A 20585-nucleotide genomic window follows, 5' to 3' on the forward strand; every position below is an offset into this window, starting at 1 on the left:
CTAAGTTGGGGAGATGGAGGTCAAGGACATCAGCCCCCTAAGTATCACCATGGAGTAGAAAGCAGACTTTTCTGTGGCTGGTCCAGGGGGTGAGAGAAGGCCATTTCAGGGAAGGTATCCAGACAATCAGCCTCCTGCAAGTCATCATACCATTTGTTGTATTGAGAGGGCAAAGCGAACTCATCATCCATGTTATATTCACTGTCCTAGTCCGTGCCGATAAGTGAATGTGGGGTGTGTTGTCTTCCCCATAAAGACAGCAGAGCAAGTAGAGGAATCATCACCTAAAGTGTCTTTGGCCGCGACGTGAGGCGGGAAGGTTCGGCGACTCCTGGAGCGGTAACGGGACCAGGACTGAACGTTGAACTTGGATCTCGATTTTGAGTGGTGTCGGCGAGACGTCGTCTTATGCTTGGCGATGTTAAGTTTTGCCTTGCGTTGCCTGGTTGCTTTGGGTTCATCATCATTCAGTCGCTGGAGGCACACCTGATGGGGATTTGTCACAGCTATTTGCCTGTGAAGTCCCTACAGGCCTTAAATCCTTTTGTTTTATGGGGTGACATCACTTGACCACTGTAGGAAATTTTGAGAAATATTAAGGTAAAATGTCTCTGAGAAACAAGAGAGAGAGCTCTAGTTCCTTGTCTGGTGGTGCAGAGGAAAGAAACAGACGTTAGTGCGTGGGAGTGGCATCTATATAGGGTCCGCACGTCATTTCCAGAGTAGACTGGTGTTGGTGTGGAGCCACACGTCAGCCCCTACTGGTGCGCAAAGGTACTGTAGGAAAGATTCTGGAACCAGTCTGACACCTGGGGTACACTCATAAGGAAGCATCTGCAGGTCACAAGGGTGATGTGTTAATTTCAGTTTAATTATCTCAGGCTACAAATATCTTTAGGTAATTACATTGGAATAACAACAAAAAATCAGAAGAAGAAATGGGACTTTATAAGTAAAATGAGATAAGGGAGACAATAAAAAAAGAAAGAGTGTATGGGGACGATGAGAGTAAAGAACAAGTTACTTACCTTCGGTAACGATGTATCTGTAAGAAACATTAGTTAGTTAGATTCCTCACCTTAGAATATCCCCAGGCGTCAGACTGGATCCGGAAGATTTTTCGTCAGCAATACCCCCTGCGCGTCGCTAGGCGTCGTCTGCGGCCCCGCGTCCGTCGTCGGCGTCGTGCTCCGGGATGACGTCGTCGGAGCACCCAGACGCCGCCCTCGCGCGCTGACGTCAGTTCTTGTACATAGCCTTCCGCGCCAGGAACGCAGAGCCATGCAAAGACCGACACTGGTGCCAAAAATACAATCTAGGGGCCTGAAAGGACAACCTTAACCCTAGATGTCAGTTCGCAGAACGGGGAGGATGGGTGGGTCGGTGAGGAATCTAACTAACTAATGTTTCTTACAGATACATCGTTACCGAAGGTAAGTAACTTGTTCATCTGAAAGAAACACGTTAGTTAGATTCCTCACCTTGGACTTGGCCGTAGCCCGGGAGTCCACCCCGCCCTGTTTGTTGCAATACCACATGGCGGTGGTGTTGTCCGTGAACACCTGCACGACACTTCCCCTGACAGAGGGAAGGAAGGCTTTCAGTGCAAGCCGGATCGCTCTCAACTCCAACAGGTTGATGTGGAGACGAGACTCCGCCGGAGACCAGAGGCCTCTGATCTCCGCCTCTCCCATATGGCCACCCCATCCCAGGAGGGACGCATCCGTCACTACGACATGCTCCGGTTGGGGAAGGGAGAGGCTCTTGCCCTTGACCCACTCGCGGTCCGTGAGCCACCACTGCAACTGTTGTGCAGTGCCCTCCGAGATCAAGACATGGTCGGACAGGTTGCCGTGATGCTGGGCCCACTGAAACTTCAGGTCCCACTGCAGAGCCCGCATGCGCCGCCTGGCGTGATGCACTAGTAGGATGCAGGAGGCCATCAGCCCCAGAAGCCGCAACACTAGAGTGACCGAAAACCCGGGATAGAGGCCGAAAGATGGGAATCAGGGCCCGTATATCCCGGACCCGCTGTTCCGGTGGATGGACCCGGAACTGCGCCGAATCGAGAACCGCTCCGATGAAGAGGAGCTTCTGAGAGGGACTCAGGTGTGACTTCGGCACGTTGATGGAAAACCCCAGCAAATGCAGGAGATCCGCCGTAGTCTGGAGGTGGGAGACGACTGCCTGGGGCGAGCCCGCCTTCAACAACCAGTCGTCGAGATAAGGGAAGACCGGAACCCCTGATCTGCGCAGATGAGCTGCGACCACCGCCATCACTTTCGTGAACACCCGAGGGGCACTGGTGAGGCCGAAGGGGAGCACGGTAAACTGAAAGTGCTCTTGGCCCACCGTGAACCGCAGGTAACGCCGGTGGGCCGGCAGGACGGGGATGTGGAAATATGCGTCCTGCAAGTCCAACGCTACCATCCAGTCTCCAGGGTCTAGGGCAGCTAAAACCTGAGCCAACGTTAGCATCTTGAACCTTTCCTTTCGGAGGAAGGCATTGACGTTCCGGAGGTCCAAGATAGGGCGTAGGCCCCCCTTGCCCTTCTTGGGAACCAGAAAGTAGTGGGAATAACAACCACGACCTACTTCTGGACTCGGAACGCGCTCGACGGCCCCCTTGGCCAAGAGAGCCGAAACTTCCTCGCGGAGAAGGTTCAAATGATCCCCCGAGATACGGTGGTGCTGCGGTGGCATGGCTGGAGGGGTCGTCTCGAAGGGGAGGGAGTAGCCCCTTCGGACGATTTGCAGCACCCACCTGTCCGATGTTATGGACCGCCAGTGGAGCAGGTGATGGCGAACTCTGCCGCCCACTGGCGTGGTATGGGCCTGAAAGCTCGGACTAGGAGGGCTTTGAGGCGGATGCTGCAGGGGTGGAAGTGGGCTGACCACGTCGGCCTCCATTTCCGCCACGGCGGAAGCCACGTCCACGACCGCGCGCAGATTGGTTCTGCGGCTGGTGGCTTTGCAGACGTGAGGAGGCGCCCCTTCCTTGGCCACGAAAGGGGCGAAAAGCGGAGGTGTGCGCCCGCGGAGCCGAGAGGCCCAAGGACTTGGCCGTAGCCCGGGAGTCCTTAAAGCGGTTCAGCGCACTGTCCGCCTTCTCACCAAACAGGCGAGTGCCATCAAAGGGCATGTCCATGAGGGTGGTCTGGACATCCCCGGAAAATGACGTAGACCGCATCCAGGCGTGGCGGCGGAGCGCCACCGTGGTTGAAATCGCCCGACCCAGCGAGTCCGTGGTGTCAAGCCCACAGCGTATGGCGTGCCGTGCTGCATCCCTTCCATCGGCCAAAGCCTGGGTAAGACGCGTCCGGACCTCCTCCGGACACAGGGGCAGCATGTCCTCCACCGTATCCCACAGGGAATGGGAATAACGTTCCAAGAGACAGGCGGTATTTAAGGACCGCAGGCCCAAACTAAGGGACGAGAACAGTTTCTTGCCAAACTGCTCGAGTCTCTTGGAATCCCGGTCCGGCGGAGCGGTCGGGAAGGAGGATTGGGAGGTAGAGGCCTGGATAACCAGACTCTCGGGGGTGGGGTGTTGGGACAGGAAACTGGGGTCGCCCGGAGCAGGGCGGTGGCGCCTGGCAACGTTCCTATCCACAGGAGGAACTGTGGAGGGCTTGGACCAGGTGCCCTGCAGAACGTCAGTGAGGGCCTCGTTGAACGGCAGCAGAGGGTCAGTGGAGCTTGCTGAGGTTTGAAGCACCTCAGTGAGGATGTTAGTCCTCACAGCCACGGCAGGCAACTCGAGCCCAAGGGCCTCGGCCGCCTTGCGCAGCACCACAGAAAATGCTGCACCCTCCTCCGAAGCCACGGTCGGAGGAGAAGTGAATCCAGTGTCTGGCGAGGTGTCCAGCCCACTGGCCTCCCCCAGTTCATCTGCCCAGTCCTGAGAAAGCTGTGACTGAACAGCCAGAGGGTCCTCGAACCCCTCCCAGTCGCCCCCTTCTTCCGATTCCTGATAAACAGGAGGAATGATCGGAACCGGACTGTAGAGATGGTAGGACTCAAGCGGCGCCGGGTCCGGATGAGGGCTAAACTGGGGTGTCGGCGTCAAAGGCGTCGGCGGCGCCGGTGACGGCGTCGGTGGTTCAGGCGTCGGCGCCGGTGGAGGAGTGACTAGGTCAACCGGCGTCGACTGGGGCCCAGGCATGGGCCCCGCGGGGACCTGCGGCGTCGAGACCGGAGTCGTCGACGGCGCCGGGGCCGGAGCCGCCGGCACGCGAGGTCGCCCAGTCGAGTCCGCGGGGCCCGAAGGCGCGCCAGCGGGCGTCGACGGCGGGGCCAGGCTCCTCATGGCCGAGAGGAAGGCACTGATCTCCGCCGGCGCCGCGTCAGTCCCAGGGACCGGAAGGTATGGGGGCGGACGCGGCACCTGCGGCTCCGCCGGAGCCGCGGGGGTGGAACCACCCTGACCCTCGGCCGAGTCGCGCGACCGGCGAGGGGAGTCCGAAGAGCGATGTCGCCTCTTGGACTTCTTTGAGCGTTTGGACTTACCCGACGACTTGGAGCCGGACGATCGATGGCGTCGGCTAGGGCTCCGCGAGCGATCCTTGGACCTCCTCCTGGACCGGGATCGCGCACGACGCGGAGCCGAGTGGCGAAGCTCGAGAAGCTTGCGGGACCGCTCCCGCCTAGCCTTCGAAGTCAGGGCCTGACAGTCGTTGCACGACTCCGCGTCGTGGTCGGGGCCTAAGCAGTAGAGGCACCGGCGGTGGTGATCGGTCACCGACATCAGTCGATGACAATCCTCGCAAGCCTTGAACCCAGGCATCCTACCGGCACCAGATGTCAACAGACAAGGATCAAAAATGATCAAAAAAGATTTAGTCAAAAAAGACTAAAAGGGGTAGCTCTCCCGGATCTGCGCTTACTGGCGCGGAAAAAAGAAGAACTGACGTCAGCGCGCGAGGGCGGCGTCTGGGTGCTCCGACGACGTCATCCCGGCGCACGACGCCGACGACGGACGCGGGGCCGCAGACGACGCCTAGCGACGCGCAGGGGGTATTGCTGACGAAAAATCTTCCGGATCCAGTCTGACGCCTGGGGATATTCTAAGGTGAGGAATCTAACTAACGTGTTTCTTTCAGATATTTGTTAAACAAGCATTGGCAAAGCCAACATGTCCTGCCGGTGTGACCTATTGCCTTTGCCAATGATTTTTGGTAATGCTATGGAGCATCAGTAAAAAGCAAAATGTTTTTTGCAGATGCTGTACAGCATTGTCCACATTTTTTTTAAAACACCTCATGGGGGTATTGGTGCCATATTTCACTAGGCATGCACATGCGTGATCATGTATGTATGTACATGCACTGGTTTTGTTGCGAGCTTATTGTCTTTGATATTGTTCCCACTGGCCTGGTTATCCTTCACAGGAATACTGAATGTAATGTGGACTTCATGTGGTTCTACGTTGGGAAAAACTAATAAAAATTGTTTAAAAAAAAAAAAAAAAAATGTATGTATGTACATGCAACACCGCGTATGCCAACTGTTTGGCATGGGCGCCACTTACAGTAGACAATAATTTGCAAAAGTGTATTTTAAAAGCAAAGAGGCCCATCAGCAAATGGCATCTGTAGGACCCTCCCTAAAATGTATTTAATTTGATTTGTAATGACTGCAAAGGTTGGGAGGGAAGCAGCAGAAAGCAGGCAAAGGGAGAAATGAACAGGGTGGGGGGAATTATTTATACAACAAAATTAAAAAACATGGAAAGTAGGAGGAAGCAACACTTAGTGAGTGGGAGGAGCAGAGGATGGAATAAAAAGCAGCATACAAGGGAGAGAACAAGTGGGGGCAAGAGAAAGCAACATAGTGCAATCGGGGAGAGGGGGATTTGGCAGGCAACTAGCTGCACACAAGTAAGAGATCCTGAAATGCATGCACCACAAAGCAACATAGTGCAATCGGGGAGAGGGGGATTTGGCAGGCAACTAGCTGCACACAAGTAAGAGATCCTGATATGCATGCACCATTATGGAATACTTCAAGAAAAAAGTACTTCCCTAAATGTGAGCAGTGAAACTGTAAAATCAGCCAATACTCTAGTGGAGGGACAAACTTTGAATAAGGAAGGCAAACCCTCAAATACAAAGCATGCAAATGAGAGGGACAAAAAAGTCAACTCATGGTAAGGAGAGGGTTAGCTCTAATCCCATTGCAAGTTTTTGGGTGGGTCCACAAGACACTAGACTACAGGAAGTTGTTTGGCAGGAACCACCTAAAAAGGGAGTCCAGGTTCCCACTACAAAACAAGCATTTACAATGCAATGGTCTCGGCATTGGTAAAGTTAGAGCTATTGGCATTGCTCATGACATTATTTTTGTTTGTTTTTGTTGTTTTAAAACATTTAAAGAAACGGCATTGTCATGAGCAATGGCAATAGCTCTAACTTTAACAATGCCGAGCCACAGTCCCTTTCGCCCACTCTCCATTGTCAGCTTGCTGTCCCTGCCCCTCACACCCGGAGGGTAGACAGACGTGGCTAGAGAAGCAAGGAGGAGATGGGGCCGTAAGCTGACAACTCAAGGTGGGGAATCAGCTCTGGCTAGCAAATGGACAATGGAGGGAATGAATGGGGGAAGTACATGGACAAAGGGGTGGTGGGGAGCAAGAAGAGCAAGGTAAGGTGGGTGAGGAGGAACCAACAACGGCAACTTAGAGATGGTGAAAAAGAGGAATACATCAGGGAGAGACGTACAAAAGAGACAGCTGGAAAGCACAGGTAGTCTCAGGGTGCTTCAACAAAACCCAAAAAACGTATTGTCTGAAACGTGAGTAACACGTCCATGCTCCAGGGTAGGAAAACACATAAAAGTTTAAAGAAAGCCTACATAAGCTGACTAATGAGAAAATAAATAGGAGGCATAATGAAGGCAACCAGGGTAAGCAATAGGTGGGCTCTAAGCCTACTGTAAGCTACCAAAATGTCTCGCAACAGACAGAGCATGTGCTAGAGTACCATGGCTCCCAATGCAGAAACGGAAAAAGGCCTACTGCCCTGTTTAGGCAGTGAAACAGTGCCATGATTAGGGTGCAGATGCCCCTCACCCCGTCTGCACTCCTTGCCACTGCACCTGCTGCATTATTGATGGTTCGATCTGTTGTGTGGAGAGTGTACATGAAGGTTGAAGGAGCATGTGTGTAGACTTGAGGAAGGATCTCGAGTGGAGGGTGGACAGCCGATGTACATAGTGGAGAGCATGGGTGGACAATGCATCTAGATGGGGGGGGGGGGGGAGACTATTGTGCAGTGGAGACAATGGAAAGAGGATGAACAGAATGAATAGCAAATTCCCAGTGTGACAGCAAAAATGGAGAGTGGGTGTGGACCATGGAGGGCTGATGTTCATGGTGAGAGAAAAGATATACATTCTACACCGTAGATGTGGTGAAGTGTTGAGAATGGATACTGCACAGTATGGAGAGAGCAAATGATGGATAAAGAAAATGTGCAGGCTTAAGAGCAGATGAACAGGGTGTAGAGTATTTGCACTGTTTAGTTTAAAAAAAACGTGGAAGGTAAAGAACAGGGTAGATTGTAGATGTGGATAGAAAAATACCAAATGTATTCGAAAATATGGCTCAGAGCGAAAGGTATCCCTGTGCCCTCTTGTTTAAAAAATAGGAAACGTTTCAAAGCTCTCACCTTGGGGGATGGGGAGGATGCCTCGTTAGTCTCGGTTTCTCCCTACTTATCTCACTACACGCAATCCCTTCCTGCCGGTTTAACATCCTACACCTTTGCCAATTTAATCGCAGCAAAAACAGATACAGCTAGAGATATATTTATTTCCTAAGGATAACACCAAAACGCTCTGCTCGAACCCTCTGCATGTCCCTCGGTTTCAACAACATGACCTGGAAGTGGAACAAAGACCAGAGGGCGCGTAACCTGCCTGCTGGATTGACCACAACAATCCATTTGCTGATTGGCCTAAACGACCTGGAGGAGGGCAGATGTCACAAGGTTGGTTGAAGGGGAGCCGGTGTCCATTATACAACAACAATCTTTATTAGATCGAAGAATGTAAAAAAAAAGACAGACAAATCTCCAGGACCTGGTTCGAGGCCCAGCCCACCGGCAAACTGATCTGAGAAAAACAAGGCATGCATGCAGGGGGAAAAAAAGTTCAGACCAAAGCGAACGGCAACTAGCAGCTTTGAAAATGATTGGAGATTAATGCCGGTCAAAGGCACAGAGGGCAGAAAGGCACAGAAACGAATGGCACAGAAGGGCACCAAAAACGACAGGAGCAGAGGGCAGAAAGGCACAGACAGAGAGAAAAATGAGTGGCGCAGAGAGGCACAAAAAAACGAGGGTAAAACGAGAGGGACAAAGGGCAGGACACAAAAACAAGTGGCAGAGGGCAGAAGGGCACCAAAAACGACAGGAGCAGAGGGCAGAAGGGCACAGTATTTCTGTGATTATTTTGCAGAGTTCACTCTGTGTAACCAGTGCACGCCGGTCAGTGAGAATACAGACCAGGGACGAGACGTTTCCCTGTAACGACCACGGCACGTTGCACTCGGGCGTATATGACGTGCCTCGGTGAGGAGACATCATCCGAACTACACCCACATGGCACCACAGCTTCGCCTGGAATGCCGTGTCCACTTAAAAAATGCAGGAAATGAGTTTGCATTGACGGTTGTCATACAGCTCTACGGCAAATATCACGCCGAACTTTTAATGTCCTAGCACACTGGGACCCCTGGCAGCCTTGAACCCGCTCCCTCCTTACCTCCGCATGAAAGCGGAGCTTCGCTTTCTCCCTCCCAGAGCTCCCCAAGTCGCACGCGCTCCCAATCACCAGTGAGTCATCGCTGCAGCAATTAAAAGAAATTATTCACCGCGCATGCGCACCACGGTTATACACAACCCGGCCCACCCGAGATCAATCGGATTCGCCATAGTCCCCCTGAACCCACAGTTTACCACGTCGGTGACGAGGCGTTGGTTACAATCCACTGTGCGGTGACCATCCACAGCCCAGACATAAAACACCATGTCCCTGTTATACCTCTTCCGTCCAGTATGGAGTTTCTTGTGTACTTAAACACGGAAATTGTCACCGGAAGTGGGCGGAGAGGCTCGCTTGTGGTCGAAGCACGGATAAGTGCGTTACAGCGTACCCACCCCGTCACGAGGAACGCGCGCGGCCGCCATACTGCGCAGCCGCCATTTCCCCATAAGGACGCGTCACTGGCGTTCTGAGAGCGCTGTAGATGCCGTGCAGCTGCGAGTGCCGCTGGAGAATCCTAGGGGAAAATGGCGCCGGCGTCCTGGCATCCCCTAAACAGCTGCCCGTGGCCCCTCGCGTCGGCCCATCTGCCGCTCAATACAGTACTCACCGTTTGTCAAATAAAGACATAAACACAACACTGCACGCCCTGGAGTGTGATGAACTGAAGGGTTGAGGCGTGTTACGTTTTAGAAAGACTTGGTTAGGAGCGGCACACCACCGTGCCGGATGGGTTGTTGAAGCCTTTAAATACAGCAAGGGTTGATAATCCTTCGGCGGATGAGATGCCCTCGAGCCAGGGAATCTGGAAACGACAATATCGCTATTCGTGCAATTCACCGTGAAAGACATATCTGACCTCAATATTTACAGGTTAATACTGATTGAAACATTATGTTGTAAATTAAGACGTCTTGTGATTCTTAAAACAAGCACACCACCGCCTTTCTCCGAGGCAGAGAAAAAATGCCTCGGAGAAACGCCACGTCGTTTTCGGATTCGGGGGCGTGTTTTGCTGTTGTCTCCTCCCTGAGACTTCTCGCAAAAAACACGCCCCCCGATCCGAAAAGGACGGGGCATAATCGGAGTGACTGGACCTCTTCTCCAGTGGCTGGCCAGCATTTAAGAGGCCAGCCAATGGAGAACAGGAGAGAAGAGGGGCGGGTGCAAGCCCCTCTTCTCAAAGTCATTAAATCTCGCGAGCGAGACTGCGCAAGCGCAGCCATCGCTAGCCGAGACCTAAAAATATACAAGGGAAGCATAAAAGATGGGGGACAATAAAATAAGAGAAGCAAATGCTTATAGATGGCCTCTATTCACTAAAATTAAAATGAACATTGAATTAAGATGATTACATTTATTCAATGTCTATGACAAAGCAGAAATATAGGGACCTGTAATTAATTACCTTGAGGATAATCTCAAGAGATTAACCCCAAAGGTAATTAACAGTCCAGAGAATGTGATATGGAACCTTTTAATGGTGAGTCAAACAGAATTAAAAAATAATGTTAATTTTTAGAGAGCAGACTCTTGGTAAGTCAGTCCTGGTTCAAATGAATGACAGAATAATTCTAAAATAGGGCTGTTACTTACTTTAAGTCGTCAATGACTTTAGCCTGCTCATTTAATTCTCTAATGTCCACCAAACGCTTCCCAAATTTTCTCCCTCTCTGGTCCACACTCTGGCTGCCAAGCGCTACTGAACGTCGATATTCAACAGTTTCCTGTTTAGAAAGAAAATATGAATTATTCAATTATTAACTTTTCACTGGATGTCTTAAAGAATTAATGAATCAGCAAATAGATTCTCAACATCCGAGTATCTCTTTTTGTCAGGTGGAACAGGGAAACCATATTCTACACTCTGCATGAAAGCAAGCCATAGATTATTTGATGGTGGTGGTGCCATCGTTTGGGGCTGTAATTCTTCTCTGTGTAACAGGTGCAATAGCCTTGGGTGTCTAACCACAATTACTTTATTGAAAATATTTATAAAGGGAAAATACAATCCATAAAAATACTTGGATTGCTACTAAGCAATCCTCATCTTTTAATATCCTAAAAAAAGTTGGTACTCAATGGTGATGAGCAAACATTTACTCCGCTGTTTGCTTTCCTAACCTTCAGCAGTATAAGACTCATGAAGCTCCGTGGGAAAATGGTTTACAATGTTTTGGGACTAATGCAAAAAGGGCCTTCTATCCTCTTCCAACCTTGTGAAATCATGGAAGCTGAAGCAACACTTAGACTACAAAGCAAAGAGCTCCAAAGAATAGTTCCCTCCAAGCTTACATTTGCAGAATTACATCAGAATTTCTCTATTTGTCTGAAATTATTTTTTGATGTATCATGCACATTGGTTTGAAAACAATTATTCTCTTAAATAATTATTCTCTTAACCCACAGCCAATGTGGTAGCCTCTGCAAAGGAGATGGAAAAGAACTACGGAGCACCATACAAAACTCTGGCCACTCAATTCTTTTTATCTTCTGCATCAGGAAAAAGAGTTCACACAGAGCTCCCATTTTGTTAGCAAGATTTTACCAAAGCTGTAAATACAATTGTAAGGTCCTGTGGAGTGAGAGAATGTAGGTTCCCTCGCCACGTTTACTGAGTAAAAATCCAAGGGCTAAAGGCATGATCCATATAATGCTCCTTAAAGTGATCATATAATAAATAAAAGCAATGTTACAGGAATTCATTTTGCATTTCTCACGGGAACTTGCTTAAAAAAGTACTGATATTTTATAGAAAAAATCTATAAAAACCTTCCATCTTTGCACAGAAAATGCAACGGTACATATCTATGGATAGGGATGTTTTGGAAGAACTACTCTGAAGGCTTAAAACCGGATTGGATTACTGACCACAGTTGAAACTGTCATGCTTGACAAAATAGAGGTGAAAATCTAAGAAAAGAACATAATTTGCATAATGAGAGGTGAAAAGTGTATTTGCTTCCTCATTGTTGCCTTGGTACAGGGATGCTTGTTAGATATCCTAGCTGGTTTTGGAGTTAGAGCCCAAAATTGCTTCCAGCCTCTTGCAATAACGCCACAGTGATAACAGAACTATTAAAGAGTCCTCCATAGGCACAGCTCAAACCTTTGTAATCTCATACCGAGATACAGCTGGAGAACGTGCCAAAGTCCGTTTCGAAGCAGACATTAGTCCTGAAATGCAAGCAAGCACAATTGCTGATCCAGTGACAACTGTTGGGACCTGCCGCAAGGTGGTTGAAACATGGGGTGCTGATGACGGAGGACATTTTGGATGTTGGATGGGGACCAGATGGAGCCTCACTTAGAGTACTAACAAATCTGATAACACAGGCACAGTTGGACCTTTGGAGCACCGACTGCGCAACCGGTCTCTGGAGTGGCAGAAAACCATTGTTGAACATTTTTAGGCTACCACTGTGACTTGTCTTTTGACTTTATTATTAACTTATCTGATGACGGCGAACAGGACTGAGACCATGATTGGCCATGGGACTTCAAGAGAAACAGACTTCTCTTATTGTGCTCTACGATGTAGAGCTTTGGATTGCGCTTCCTAGGGACCTTCATGTGCATCAGGGAGCCTTTGTAAGCGAACTTTGAATCATGCTTGATGCCAAGGGACCAGAGACATGTATTGCAAAAGTCTGCGACCAATGTCTGCTTATGCCAACCACAGAACAGCTTGAAACTGATCATTTTTAAGGTGTAAATATCCCTAGTACATTGTATCTTTGAATTTTGAATAAAGTAAAAAGTGGGGACCAGCAATCCAGATCAACATAGAAGGGCAAAGTAAATGAGGAACTGATGTAAGAATGAAGGGTGGTGCCTAAATATGGCTCTGTATCATCACATCTAGAAGTGGTGAGGAATTGATGCAGAGTCCAATACCTGTCAGAACTAGGGACCTAATGGACAAGTTACTTACCTCCGGTAATGCCTTATCTGGTAGAGACATGATCTAGTCACAGATTCCTGACCTTTAAAGTTCCCATTGTTTCTTCGAGCAATATACCCCTGTGCGCCGGTAGGTGGCATCGGTCGGCTCTGTGTGACATCGTCGGCACTGTCTGTGCCGTAGTGACATCTGCGCCACTTTTATATAGGCACCACCTCGGCATGCTGGCACACGTTCTTTTCTTTCTGCACCAGTCAGCGCTGATCCACGAAGAGAGCTAACCTCTGACACTTTTTGACAGGCTTTTTTTGCTGTTTTGTCAACCCATTTTTCGTGTGTGCACTTTTACTAGGGTGCCTGGGAGGATTTACAAGGTTAGGAAATCAGAGGTTTAAAGTTTCCATAAGAAAGAGGTAAAGCTTGCTGTGCATAACCAAAACAATAGTAGCTTATGTGCAAGCAAATGAAGATAAAATAAAACTACCAGATGACTTAACTTCCTCTGTGCAATAAACAACAAAATGTTGCATGTTAAACGCAGTGCACAGTTGAGATAAGGGAAAATAAGAACCAAAGATGATGACCTAGTACTTAAAAAAAAAAAACATGTAAGTGTGGGGAGTTCCCAAAAATATTTTTTTCTATTCTGTCATTGTACTTTGATACAAAGAATGTTTGTCAGTATTCACAGCCTGTCTATAGGAATCACAAAAATCTGTGGGTCAACAGGTCGAATGAGAAACATTAAAAGAAATCAGAACTGACGGCTTCTTTTTCTACAGCCAATCACTCATTAGCTGGAATACATATCCAACTCAGAGTTATATGGTGCTCATGATTGAAAATGTAACCTGTAGGTGATCAAAGCCAATCAAAATGTAAACTGTATATAGGCACATTTAACCGAACCAACAATGTGGGACTGTGGCAACGGATTTAATGTTGCTTCATAACAGTATATGCTAACACTACCTCTGCAGAGTAAATTATTGACAGCAGTGCTCCTTGTGTGAGAACTGTGCCAGTTTCCCACCAACCGACTGCAGATACTCAGTTGCTAGAAATCTGTAAAGAGAAAACCCAGTTGACATTTAAGAAAAAAATTATTCCTGATTATTCACCAATATTTAAATGTTACCTTCTTTTGTTGCATCCCAAACACAATCACAGCATGCAGAATCAAATATGTATTTTTTAAAAGGGCATCTGATTAAAATTGAAGTGATCTGGCTGCCATCAGGATTTTAATGGAGCATTCTGCTGTTACATACATTTGCCCATGAGTGAGACCTGCATACATTCGAGTGAGAGCTGGCCGAGTGCAATGGGTTGCATATCGGTGAACCAGAGAGATACTCTACAGGAACAGAATACCGGTAGGTTTTTGGGTTCAAGCCAAGTAGATGGTTTACAAGCCGTTGCCCAAGGGTTAGCTTGTTGCCTTCTCTGCTTACTGAAACTCCATCAGTGGTCTAAATGGTAAACAGGAGCACAAGTGGTTAAGGAATTACTAAAAGCACGGCACACCAAATCAACCCACAGAAGACAAGAGTTATTTCACCTCAATTCAATTTAACACAAATTACCATGTGTTTTTCTCTTTCCTGAATGCTTTAACTTTTCTGATCTAGCTCAAGGCAACAGCATTCCACTTTACTTCTTTCATCTATAGAAGCTGCCACTCTCCCTTGTAGTATCTATCACTGACCCTTGCACGTCCATGAATAGTCTGGGCAGTGAAAAAAAGTTACTCACCTTTGGCAACACTCTTTCTGGTGTATAGTCTATCTAACCTCAGATTCCTCACCTTATGAATATTCCTATGTATTACATTTGATCGCAAGATTTTTCTCAGCATTGCTCCTGCATTTCAGCAGGTAGCATTATGTGTGGGCCTGCGATGACAGCATCCTACCATGGAAGTGAAGACATAGCCAAATATAAGCAGAACCTCTGTGAATGGACATGAGTCACTTGCTTGACTTAGTCTGTGCTGACAGATTTGGAACTTAATAACTGATCGGATGTGACAGTGTGCAGATCTATGAATCAGGACTTTTTTTTAAGAGATTGATATAGGAGTCCATTCCAATGAACGAGGAGGTGGGAGGGTAGAGATGAATCTCCAGGTAGATAGAGTATCCATCAGAATAGGCGTTAACAAAGGTTTAAGTAACTGTTTCTTCTGATGGATACTACTAACTGCAGAGTCTTCACCTTGTGACTAAATTACAAAGTAGTACCTCCAAAGGGGGTAGATCTGTGGAATAACTTAAACTAAAAAGTCTTGCACGGCCAAACAGGCAAAGAGCCCCTCTGCTGGACCAGACTATTGAGAGAGTATGAATTAACGCTTGGGTTGAGGCTTGACAGATGTCTCGACCAGGTACTCTGTGTGCCAACCCTGTGATTGTAGCCTTGAATTTGGCTGAAAGAGCCTGGAGACCTTCCGGGGGCTGCTTCCTGTCCAATGCGCAGCAGAGCTTAATACAGAGGACTATCTGCCTCTATATGGTGCTTTTCTGCACTGCAATTCTGCACTGCCTTCCCCTTCTTTGCCCCAGTGAACCACACTAAGAGCTGTCTCCAACTTTTGGAGGCCAACCAATGAAGTCTCTTCTCTTTCGAGGGGTGAGGCAGATCAAAAAGCATTAGAAGGGAGATGGATTGCCCAACATGCAACTGAGTCCTGACTTTTGTCTAAAAACAAACCTGAACCCAACACTAGCTCGTCTGGAAAAAAAGGTATTGCAAGAGAGCCTGGAGTTCACTCACGGTATGAGCTGAAGTGATCACAATGAGAAAGACAGTTTTGGGAGGCAGGAGGCCCAGCCAGCAGCTGCGCATGGGCTCGAAGCAAGTACACATTAGGAATGTGAGGACCAAACTAAGATCTCATTGTGGAATCACAAATGGTTTAGGAGGAAATGTGTGTCAAAAGCATCAGAATAGGTGATTTAAACAATGACAGTTGGTCCGGTAAACACGTTAGATGGACTTTGTAGAAGGACGCCAAGAGGCAAGGATGCCATCTACATTCGCCGCGCAATCTCACTGGTTTAGAGTGCACAGGTTTGGGTGAAAACCCCTGTCCTGATGTTGCGACAGAAGATCCTCCTGCAGTGGTAAGCCTGACCAGATGAAAAATGCTTCTGGTAGCCAAACTATCCTGGCCCAATAAGGAGCCACTAGAATCAATTAGGCCTGGTTGTTCCTAATCTTCTTCAGGACTCTAGGCAGAAGAGGTAGTGGCAGAACGGACTACAGAGGTCCTGTGCTGCACTCTAGCTTGAGTGTGTCTCCTGGAAAGTGTCTCCTTGGGAATTCAAACATATATAAGTCTTGACACTGCGTGTTTTCGATGGTGGCAAAAAGATCCACCCAGAGATCTTCCCACTGACAGAAAATGCCCTGTGACACCTCACGATGCAATCCCAATTGACGATCCACCAAGACCTGCAGTCTGAGCTCATCTGCCCATGTGTTCAAACATTCGGCCAGGTGGTTCGCCAGCAGAGAAATGTGCTGAGCACCAGCCAACTGCAGAGATACAGTGTCTTTTGGCACAGGACGTAGGACGTCACTCTGCCCAGCATATTGCAATATCACATGGCGGTGGTGTTGTCCATTAAAACCTGAACCCACCTCCCCTTGATGGACAGCAGGAAGTTCTTTAATACGAGGCTCCTCTTCCAAATGACCACCCCAGCTCAGCATACACCAATCTATCGCCACTGTCAACTAAGGGTGGGGAAGGGAGAGGGATCTGCCGCTGGTCAGGTTGCGGTCGATCAGCCCCCACTACAAATCTTGTGTTGTCTCTTCCAAAAGCTCAATGACATCTGACAGGTTTCCTTGTTGCTGGGCCAACTGAGGCTTCAGGTTCAAAGGCAGAACCTGCACATGCCACTTGGCAAGCTGGATGCTTGAAGAAAACAGGCCAAGAAGCCTTAGAGACACTTTTATAGAGATCCAGGATTGAGGCTTAAACACTGGGATCATAATCTGAATGTCCTGTCAGAGGAACAGTCCTGTTTGAATATACAAGTGGTCCTCCGGGAGACGTTGTGTTTGAAGGCATGTCTGGAAGAGTGGAAAGGAAGGAGAAAGTTTATCTGCCCTGGGCAATTTGGAGCACCCACTGGTCTGAAATTAGGTTCCGCCACCCGTGGAGATAAAAGGTGATCTGACCTGCTACCAGGCGATAGTGCAACACCTAAGATAATTGAAAGAGGCTTGAAGGCAGCTGCTGGGGAGGTGCATGAGATTTGGGTATTTAGTTGTCCTGGGGAACCTGGTGGCCGGATTCCTGGAGTCTGCCTCTAAAGGCTTTGGAGGACTTTTGCTGCTGAGGCAAGGTCTGACGGGGCCTCTGTAGATATCCCCTTCTGAAGTTTCGAAAGGGATGAAATTGTGGGGGAAACTGACATACAGCCAATAGTAGCCGAAAGGGAGTGTACTGTTGACTTGAACCCCAAGGGTGAATCTGTCTTGTCTCCGAAGAACCATGTGCCATCAAATGGCATGCTTATCAGGGATCATTGGACTTCACTAGGAAATTCCATTAAACACATCAAAGCACAGTGCTGAAGAACCGCACTTGTCCCGACTGCCAAAGGAGTAGATAGAAAATTAAAATACCCCACGCCCAACTCGAAACATACCTCAAATCAGACTGAGTGTGCAAATTGAGCAAATACAAACCACCTGAGAAGAGTTCCTTTTACCCTTCTTCCATCCATGTATTCGCCCTTCCATCTACTCACTCATCAGTCCATTCCTTCACCTTTCCACCTCTCCATGCATTGGTACACCCATCCATCCTTCGTTCACCCATTCACCTTTCAATATATTCATGTATCCATCGTCTTTTAACCATCCATTCACTCACTCACCCTTCTCCATCTATCCATTCTTCCGACCTTACATCCAGTCACACTTTCACCAGTTAGGCCTTTGACTCTTCCATCCAACCTTTCACCCTTCCATCTATCAATCCTTTCTTGCATCAATCCAGTTATTCTTTCATCCTTCCTTTCACCTTTCTTCCAGATATCCTTTCACTTTCTTTCCTGTCACCCCTCCTTTGTCCTTCAGTTTTTTCCCTTTCTATGTACCCATCTTTTTTCTCTCATCCTCACTTTTTCCTTCATATTTTTCTCTCGCATGCTCATAGTTTCATAATGTGTTCCTGTCGCTGCATTTTCTACTACTTAATTATTTTCTTTATGTGTTTCCTTCTCTGTGTAAAGAACAAGTTACTTACCTTCGGTAACGCTTTTTCTGGTGGATACAGTATCTGCCTGTGGATTCCTCACCTCGTGAATATCCCCTGCGCCAGCAACATCTGGAAACTTTTTGTAGCTCTCCACGCCGACGAGGACGACGTCACAATAGCATGGCTCCACACGCGGCTCCACTGACGTCACTGGAGCCAAAAGAGAGCCTTGTCGGCGTGATGACGTCAGTTCCGCCCTTTTTTCCGTGCCTTCGAGGCACACGGACGGACCGACAATATATATACAGTATACACAGTACATAATATTCAACCAACACACACAGTGTGAAGTCAATGCAGGAAAACAAAAGAAATAACACACTTCCTTTGACAGTAACAGATAGATTTTAACACATTAACACTATTGTAGGTATACAAGAGTGGACAACGGGGAGGTGGGTGGGTCAGTGAGGAATCCACAGGCAGATACTGTATCCACCAGAAAAAGCGTTACCGAAGGTAAGTAACTTGTTCTTCTGATGGATGCATCTGCCAGTGGATTCCTCACCTTGTGAATAGATTCCCACAGCAGTCCCCACTCCCGGAGGAGGGTGTCCACCCTTCCATACCAAAAAGTCCTGAAGGACGGAACGTGCAAAGTGTCCATCCCTCCTCACCTCGGAATCTAAGCAAGAATGCTTCACAAGGAGGAGGAGCCTAGCGCGTATCCAAGATGGTCGCGTGAGCACAGGGCTCCCCGGACCCTTGCTGCTCCTCGGAATTTATCCTGAGAATATCCTGATGTGGTTTATGGAATCTGGCAGATGAAGACCGGCTGAGCACGTATCTCTTTTCAGAACTCGAATCGGACCTGGGAATCCTGAGTTGTCGTTGTTCGAACTTTTGGGACCCACCCGACGGAGGTGCCCGGGGCGAAGGTGACCCGTGGAGCCGTGTCGTAATTGAACAACAGCGGCTGCAGTGCGGTGCCAGTGGCCGCTCTACCACTTTCGGTTTCACTTTCGGACTTCAGGGGGCTGGCCAGCGAACGCACTTGATGTGGCGGGGTGTTTCCTTGGCCTCTGCGCGAGGCTTTGTCTCCACCTGCCACTAGTGTGCCCATCGCCTTGGGTCCCCCCGCACCGCTATATTGTGGTCTTTGGTGAGGCGCTGGTCTGCGGTGCCGTCGCCCCTACGACTCTTGATCGGCTGTCCCCTTCGGTGTCCGTGACCACATGGGGGGGGCAAGGGGGGCCCCGAGGGGCGTAAGACTAAGGCCTCCCTCCGCGGGGGACCGGTCCAGGCCAACAACATGGACCGCTACACTCAGGGCAGAGGGTCCCTTGGAGCGACCGGCCCCCCCCCGGACGCCGCCGGTGGTGGCACGACCGTCTCTCCGGAGCTTTCCCTGCAGGACATCATGGGCGCCATTGATGGCATCAGGGAAACCATCGCCACGCAATACGAGGCCCTGGCCCGTAAAATCGACACGGTGGCAATCGATGTCACCTTAATTCGGGCAGACCTCTCCAAAACTAACGAGAGGGTTCAGGCTCTCGATGCGCGGACCTCCACCCTTGGTGCGGATGTGTCGGACCTGCAGGCCGCGCTTGGTGACATCAAGGCGGTCAACGATCAGATGGCCCGGCGGCTGGAGGACTTCGAGGGACGGGCCCGACGCAACAACATCCGCGTCATAGGCGTACCGGAGTCCTCCGACAGCCGCCCGGTTGACCTCCTGGTCGAGGAACTCATCCTCCAACAGTTGACCCCTGCAGGCCTGAGTAAGTTCTTTGCCGTGGAGCGGGCCCATCGAGTTCCGGGCGGTCGGCCACGGCCGGGGGCCCCCCCGAGGCCTATCGTGGCCAAACTGTTCCACTATAGAGACCGAGATGCGATTCTGCAGGCCTCACGGGTCCACGGCCCAGTTCGTCATGAGAACTCATCCATTAACTTTTATCCGGACTTTACCCAACTTGTCCAGAAACAGCGGATGGGATTCCAGGGGGTAAAGCGTCGTCTCCGTGAACTGGGCCTAAAGTACTCTATGCTCTACCCTGCAAAACTCCGAGTGGAACATGAGGATCGTACTGCCTTTTTTGACTCTCCTGTGGCCGTGAGTGACTGGCTGGACTCGCTGCCGGACAGAGGTGGCCGTCCCGGGCCCTCTGCAGGCGCCGAAGGTGACGGGTCCCCTTTGGAGTGACTTTTGGTCCTTGATTTTGCCATTTTGCACTGTTCAGCTGGGTTTTACTTCTTTTGTTCATTTTGTCTCACTAGGACCTGTGTGGGGGGCGGGCGGGGACGGGTCCCTTTCCTCCTCCGGGGTCTTTTCGTAGAATGGGGTTAGTAGGGCGACAGGCACACTGCAAGTTGGGGGGTTTTTTTGGCCCGCAGGGGTGCAGGGTGGGGGGAGTTGGATTTGGGGGGGGGGGGTTGGGGGGAAGGAGGGGTTGTTTTGCTGTGTGTTTTCTGTTTGCAGGGCGAGGTATTGATTTTTGTCCAGATTCGGGAACTGTGCTACTGACTGGGGGGCCTTTGATCTATTGGAGGGGATGGGGGGGGACGGGTTGAGACTGATGTCATGGAACGTCAATGGGTTGGGGGACCGTATCAAACGGGGGGTAGTACTGCAGTATTTGCGTCGTCTGACTCCTGATGTGGTGTTTATCCAGGAGACGCATCTGGTTGGTAATGTTT

General features: G+C 49.4%; 1 protein-coding gene across 12 annotated transcripts in view; it reads right to left on the reverse strand.

The window, feature by feature from the left end:
• BLTP1 (bridge-like lipid transfer protein family member 1) overlaps positions 1-20585 on the reverse strand; it is a 1988102-nt gene that overhangs the window by 577965 nt on the left and 1389552 nt on the right. For 7 of the 12 annotated variants that reach the window (XM_085641559.1, XM_085641555.1, XM_085641556.1 and 4 more), the window contains 2 exons: positions 13939-14139; positions 10360-10490 (listed from right to left, as the gene is read on the reverse strand). In XM_085641559.1, coding sequence (XP_085497685.1) covers positions 10360-10490; positions 13939-14139 — 332 coding nt within the window. The remainder of the gene's footprint in view (positions 1-10359; positions 10491-13938; positions 14140-20585) is intronic. The other 5 variants (XM_085641564.1, XM_085641561.1, XM_085641562.1 and 2 more) reach the window with 1 other exon arrangement.

Source organism: Triturus cristatus, chromosome 2_2, assembly GCF_964204655.1.
Source record: "Triturus cristatus chromosome 2_2, aTriCri1.1, whole genome shotgun sequence".
In the NCBI taxonomy this organism is placed as follows: domain Eukaryota; kingdom Metazoa; phylum Chordata; class Amphibia; order Caudata; family Salamandridae; genus Triturus; species Triturus cristatus.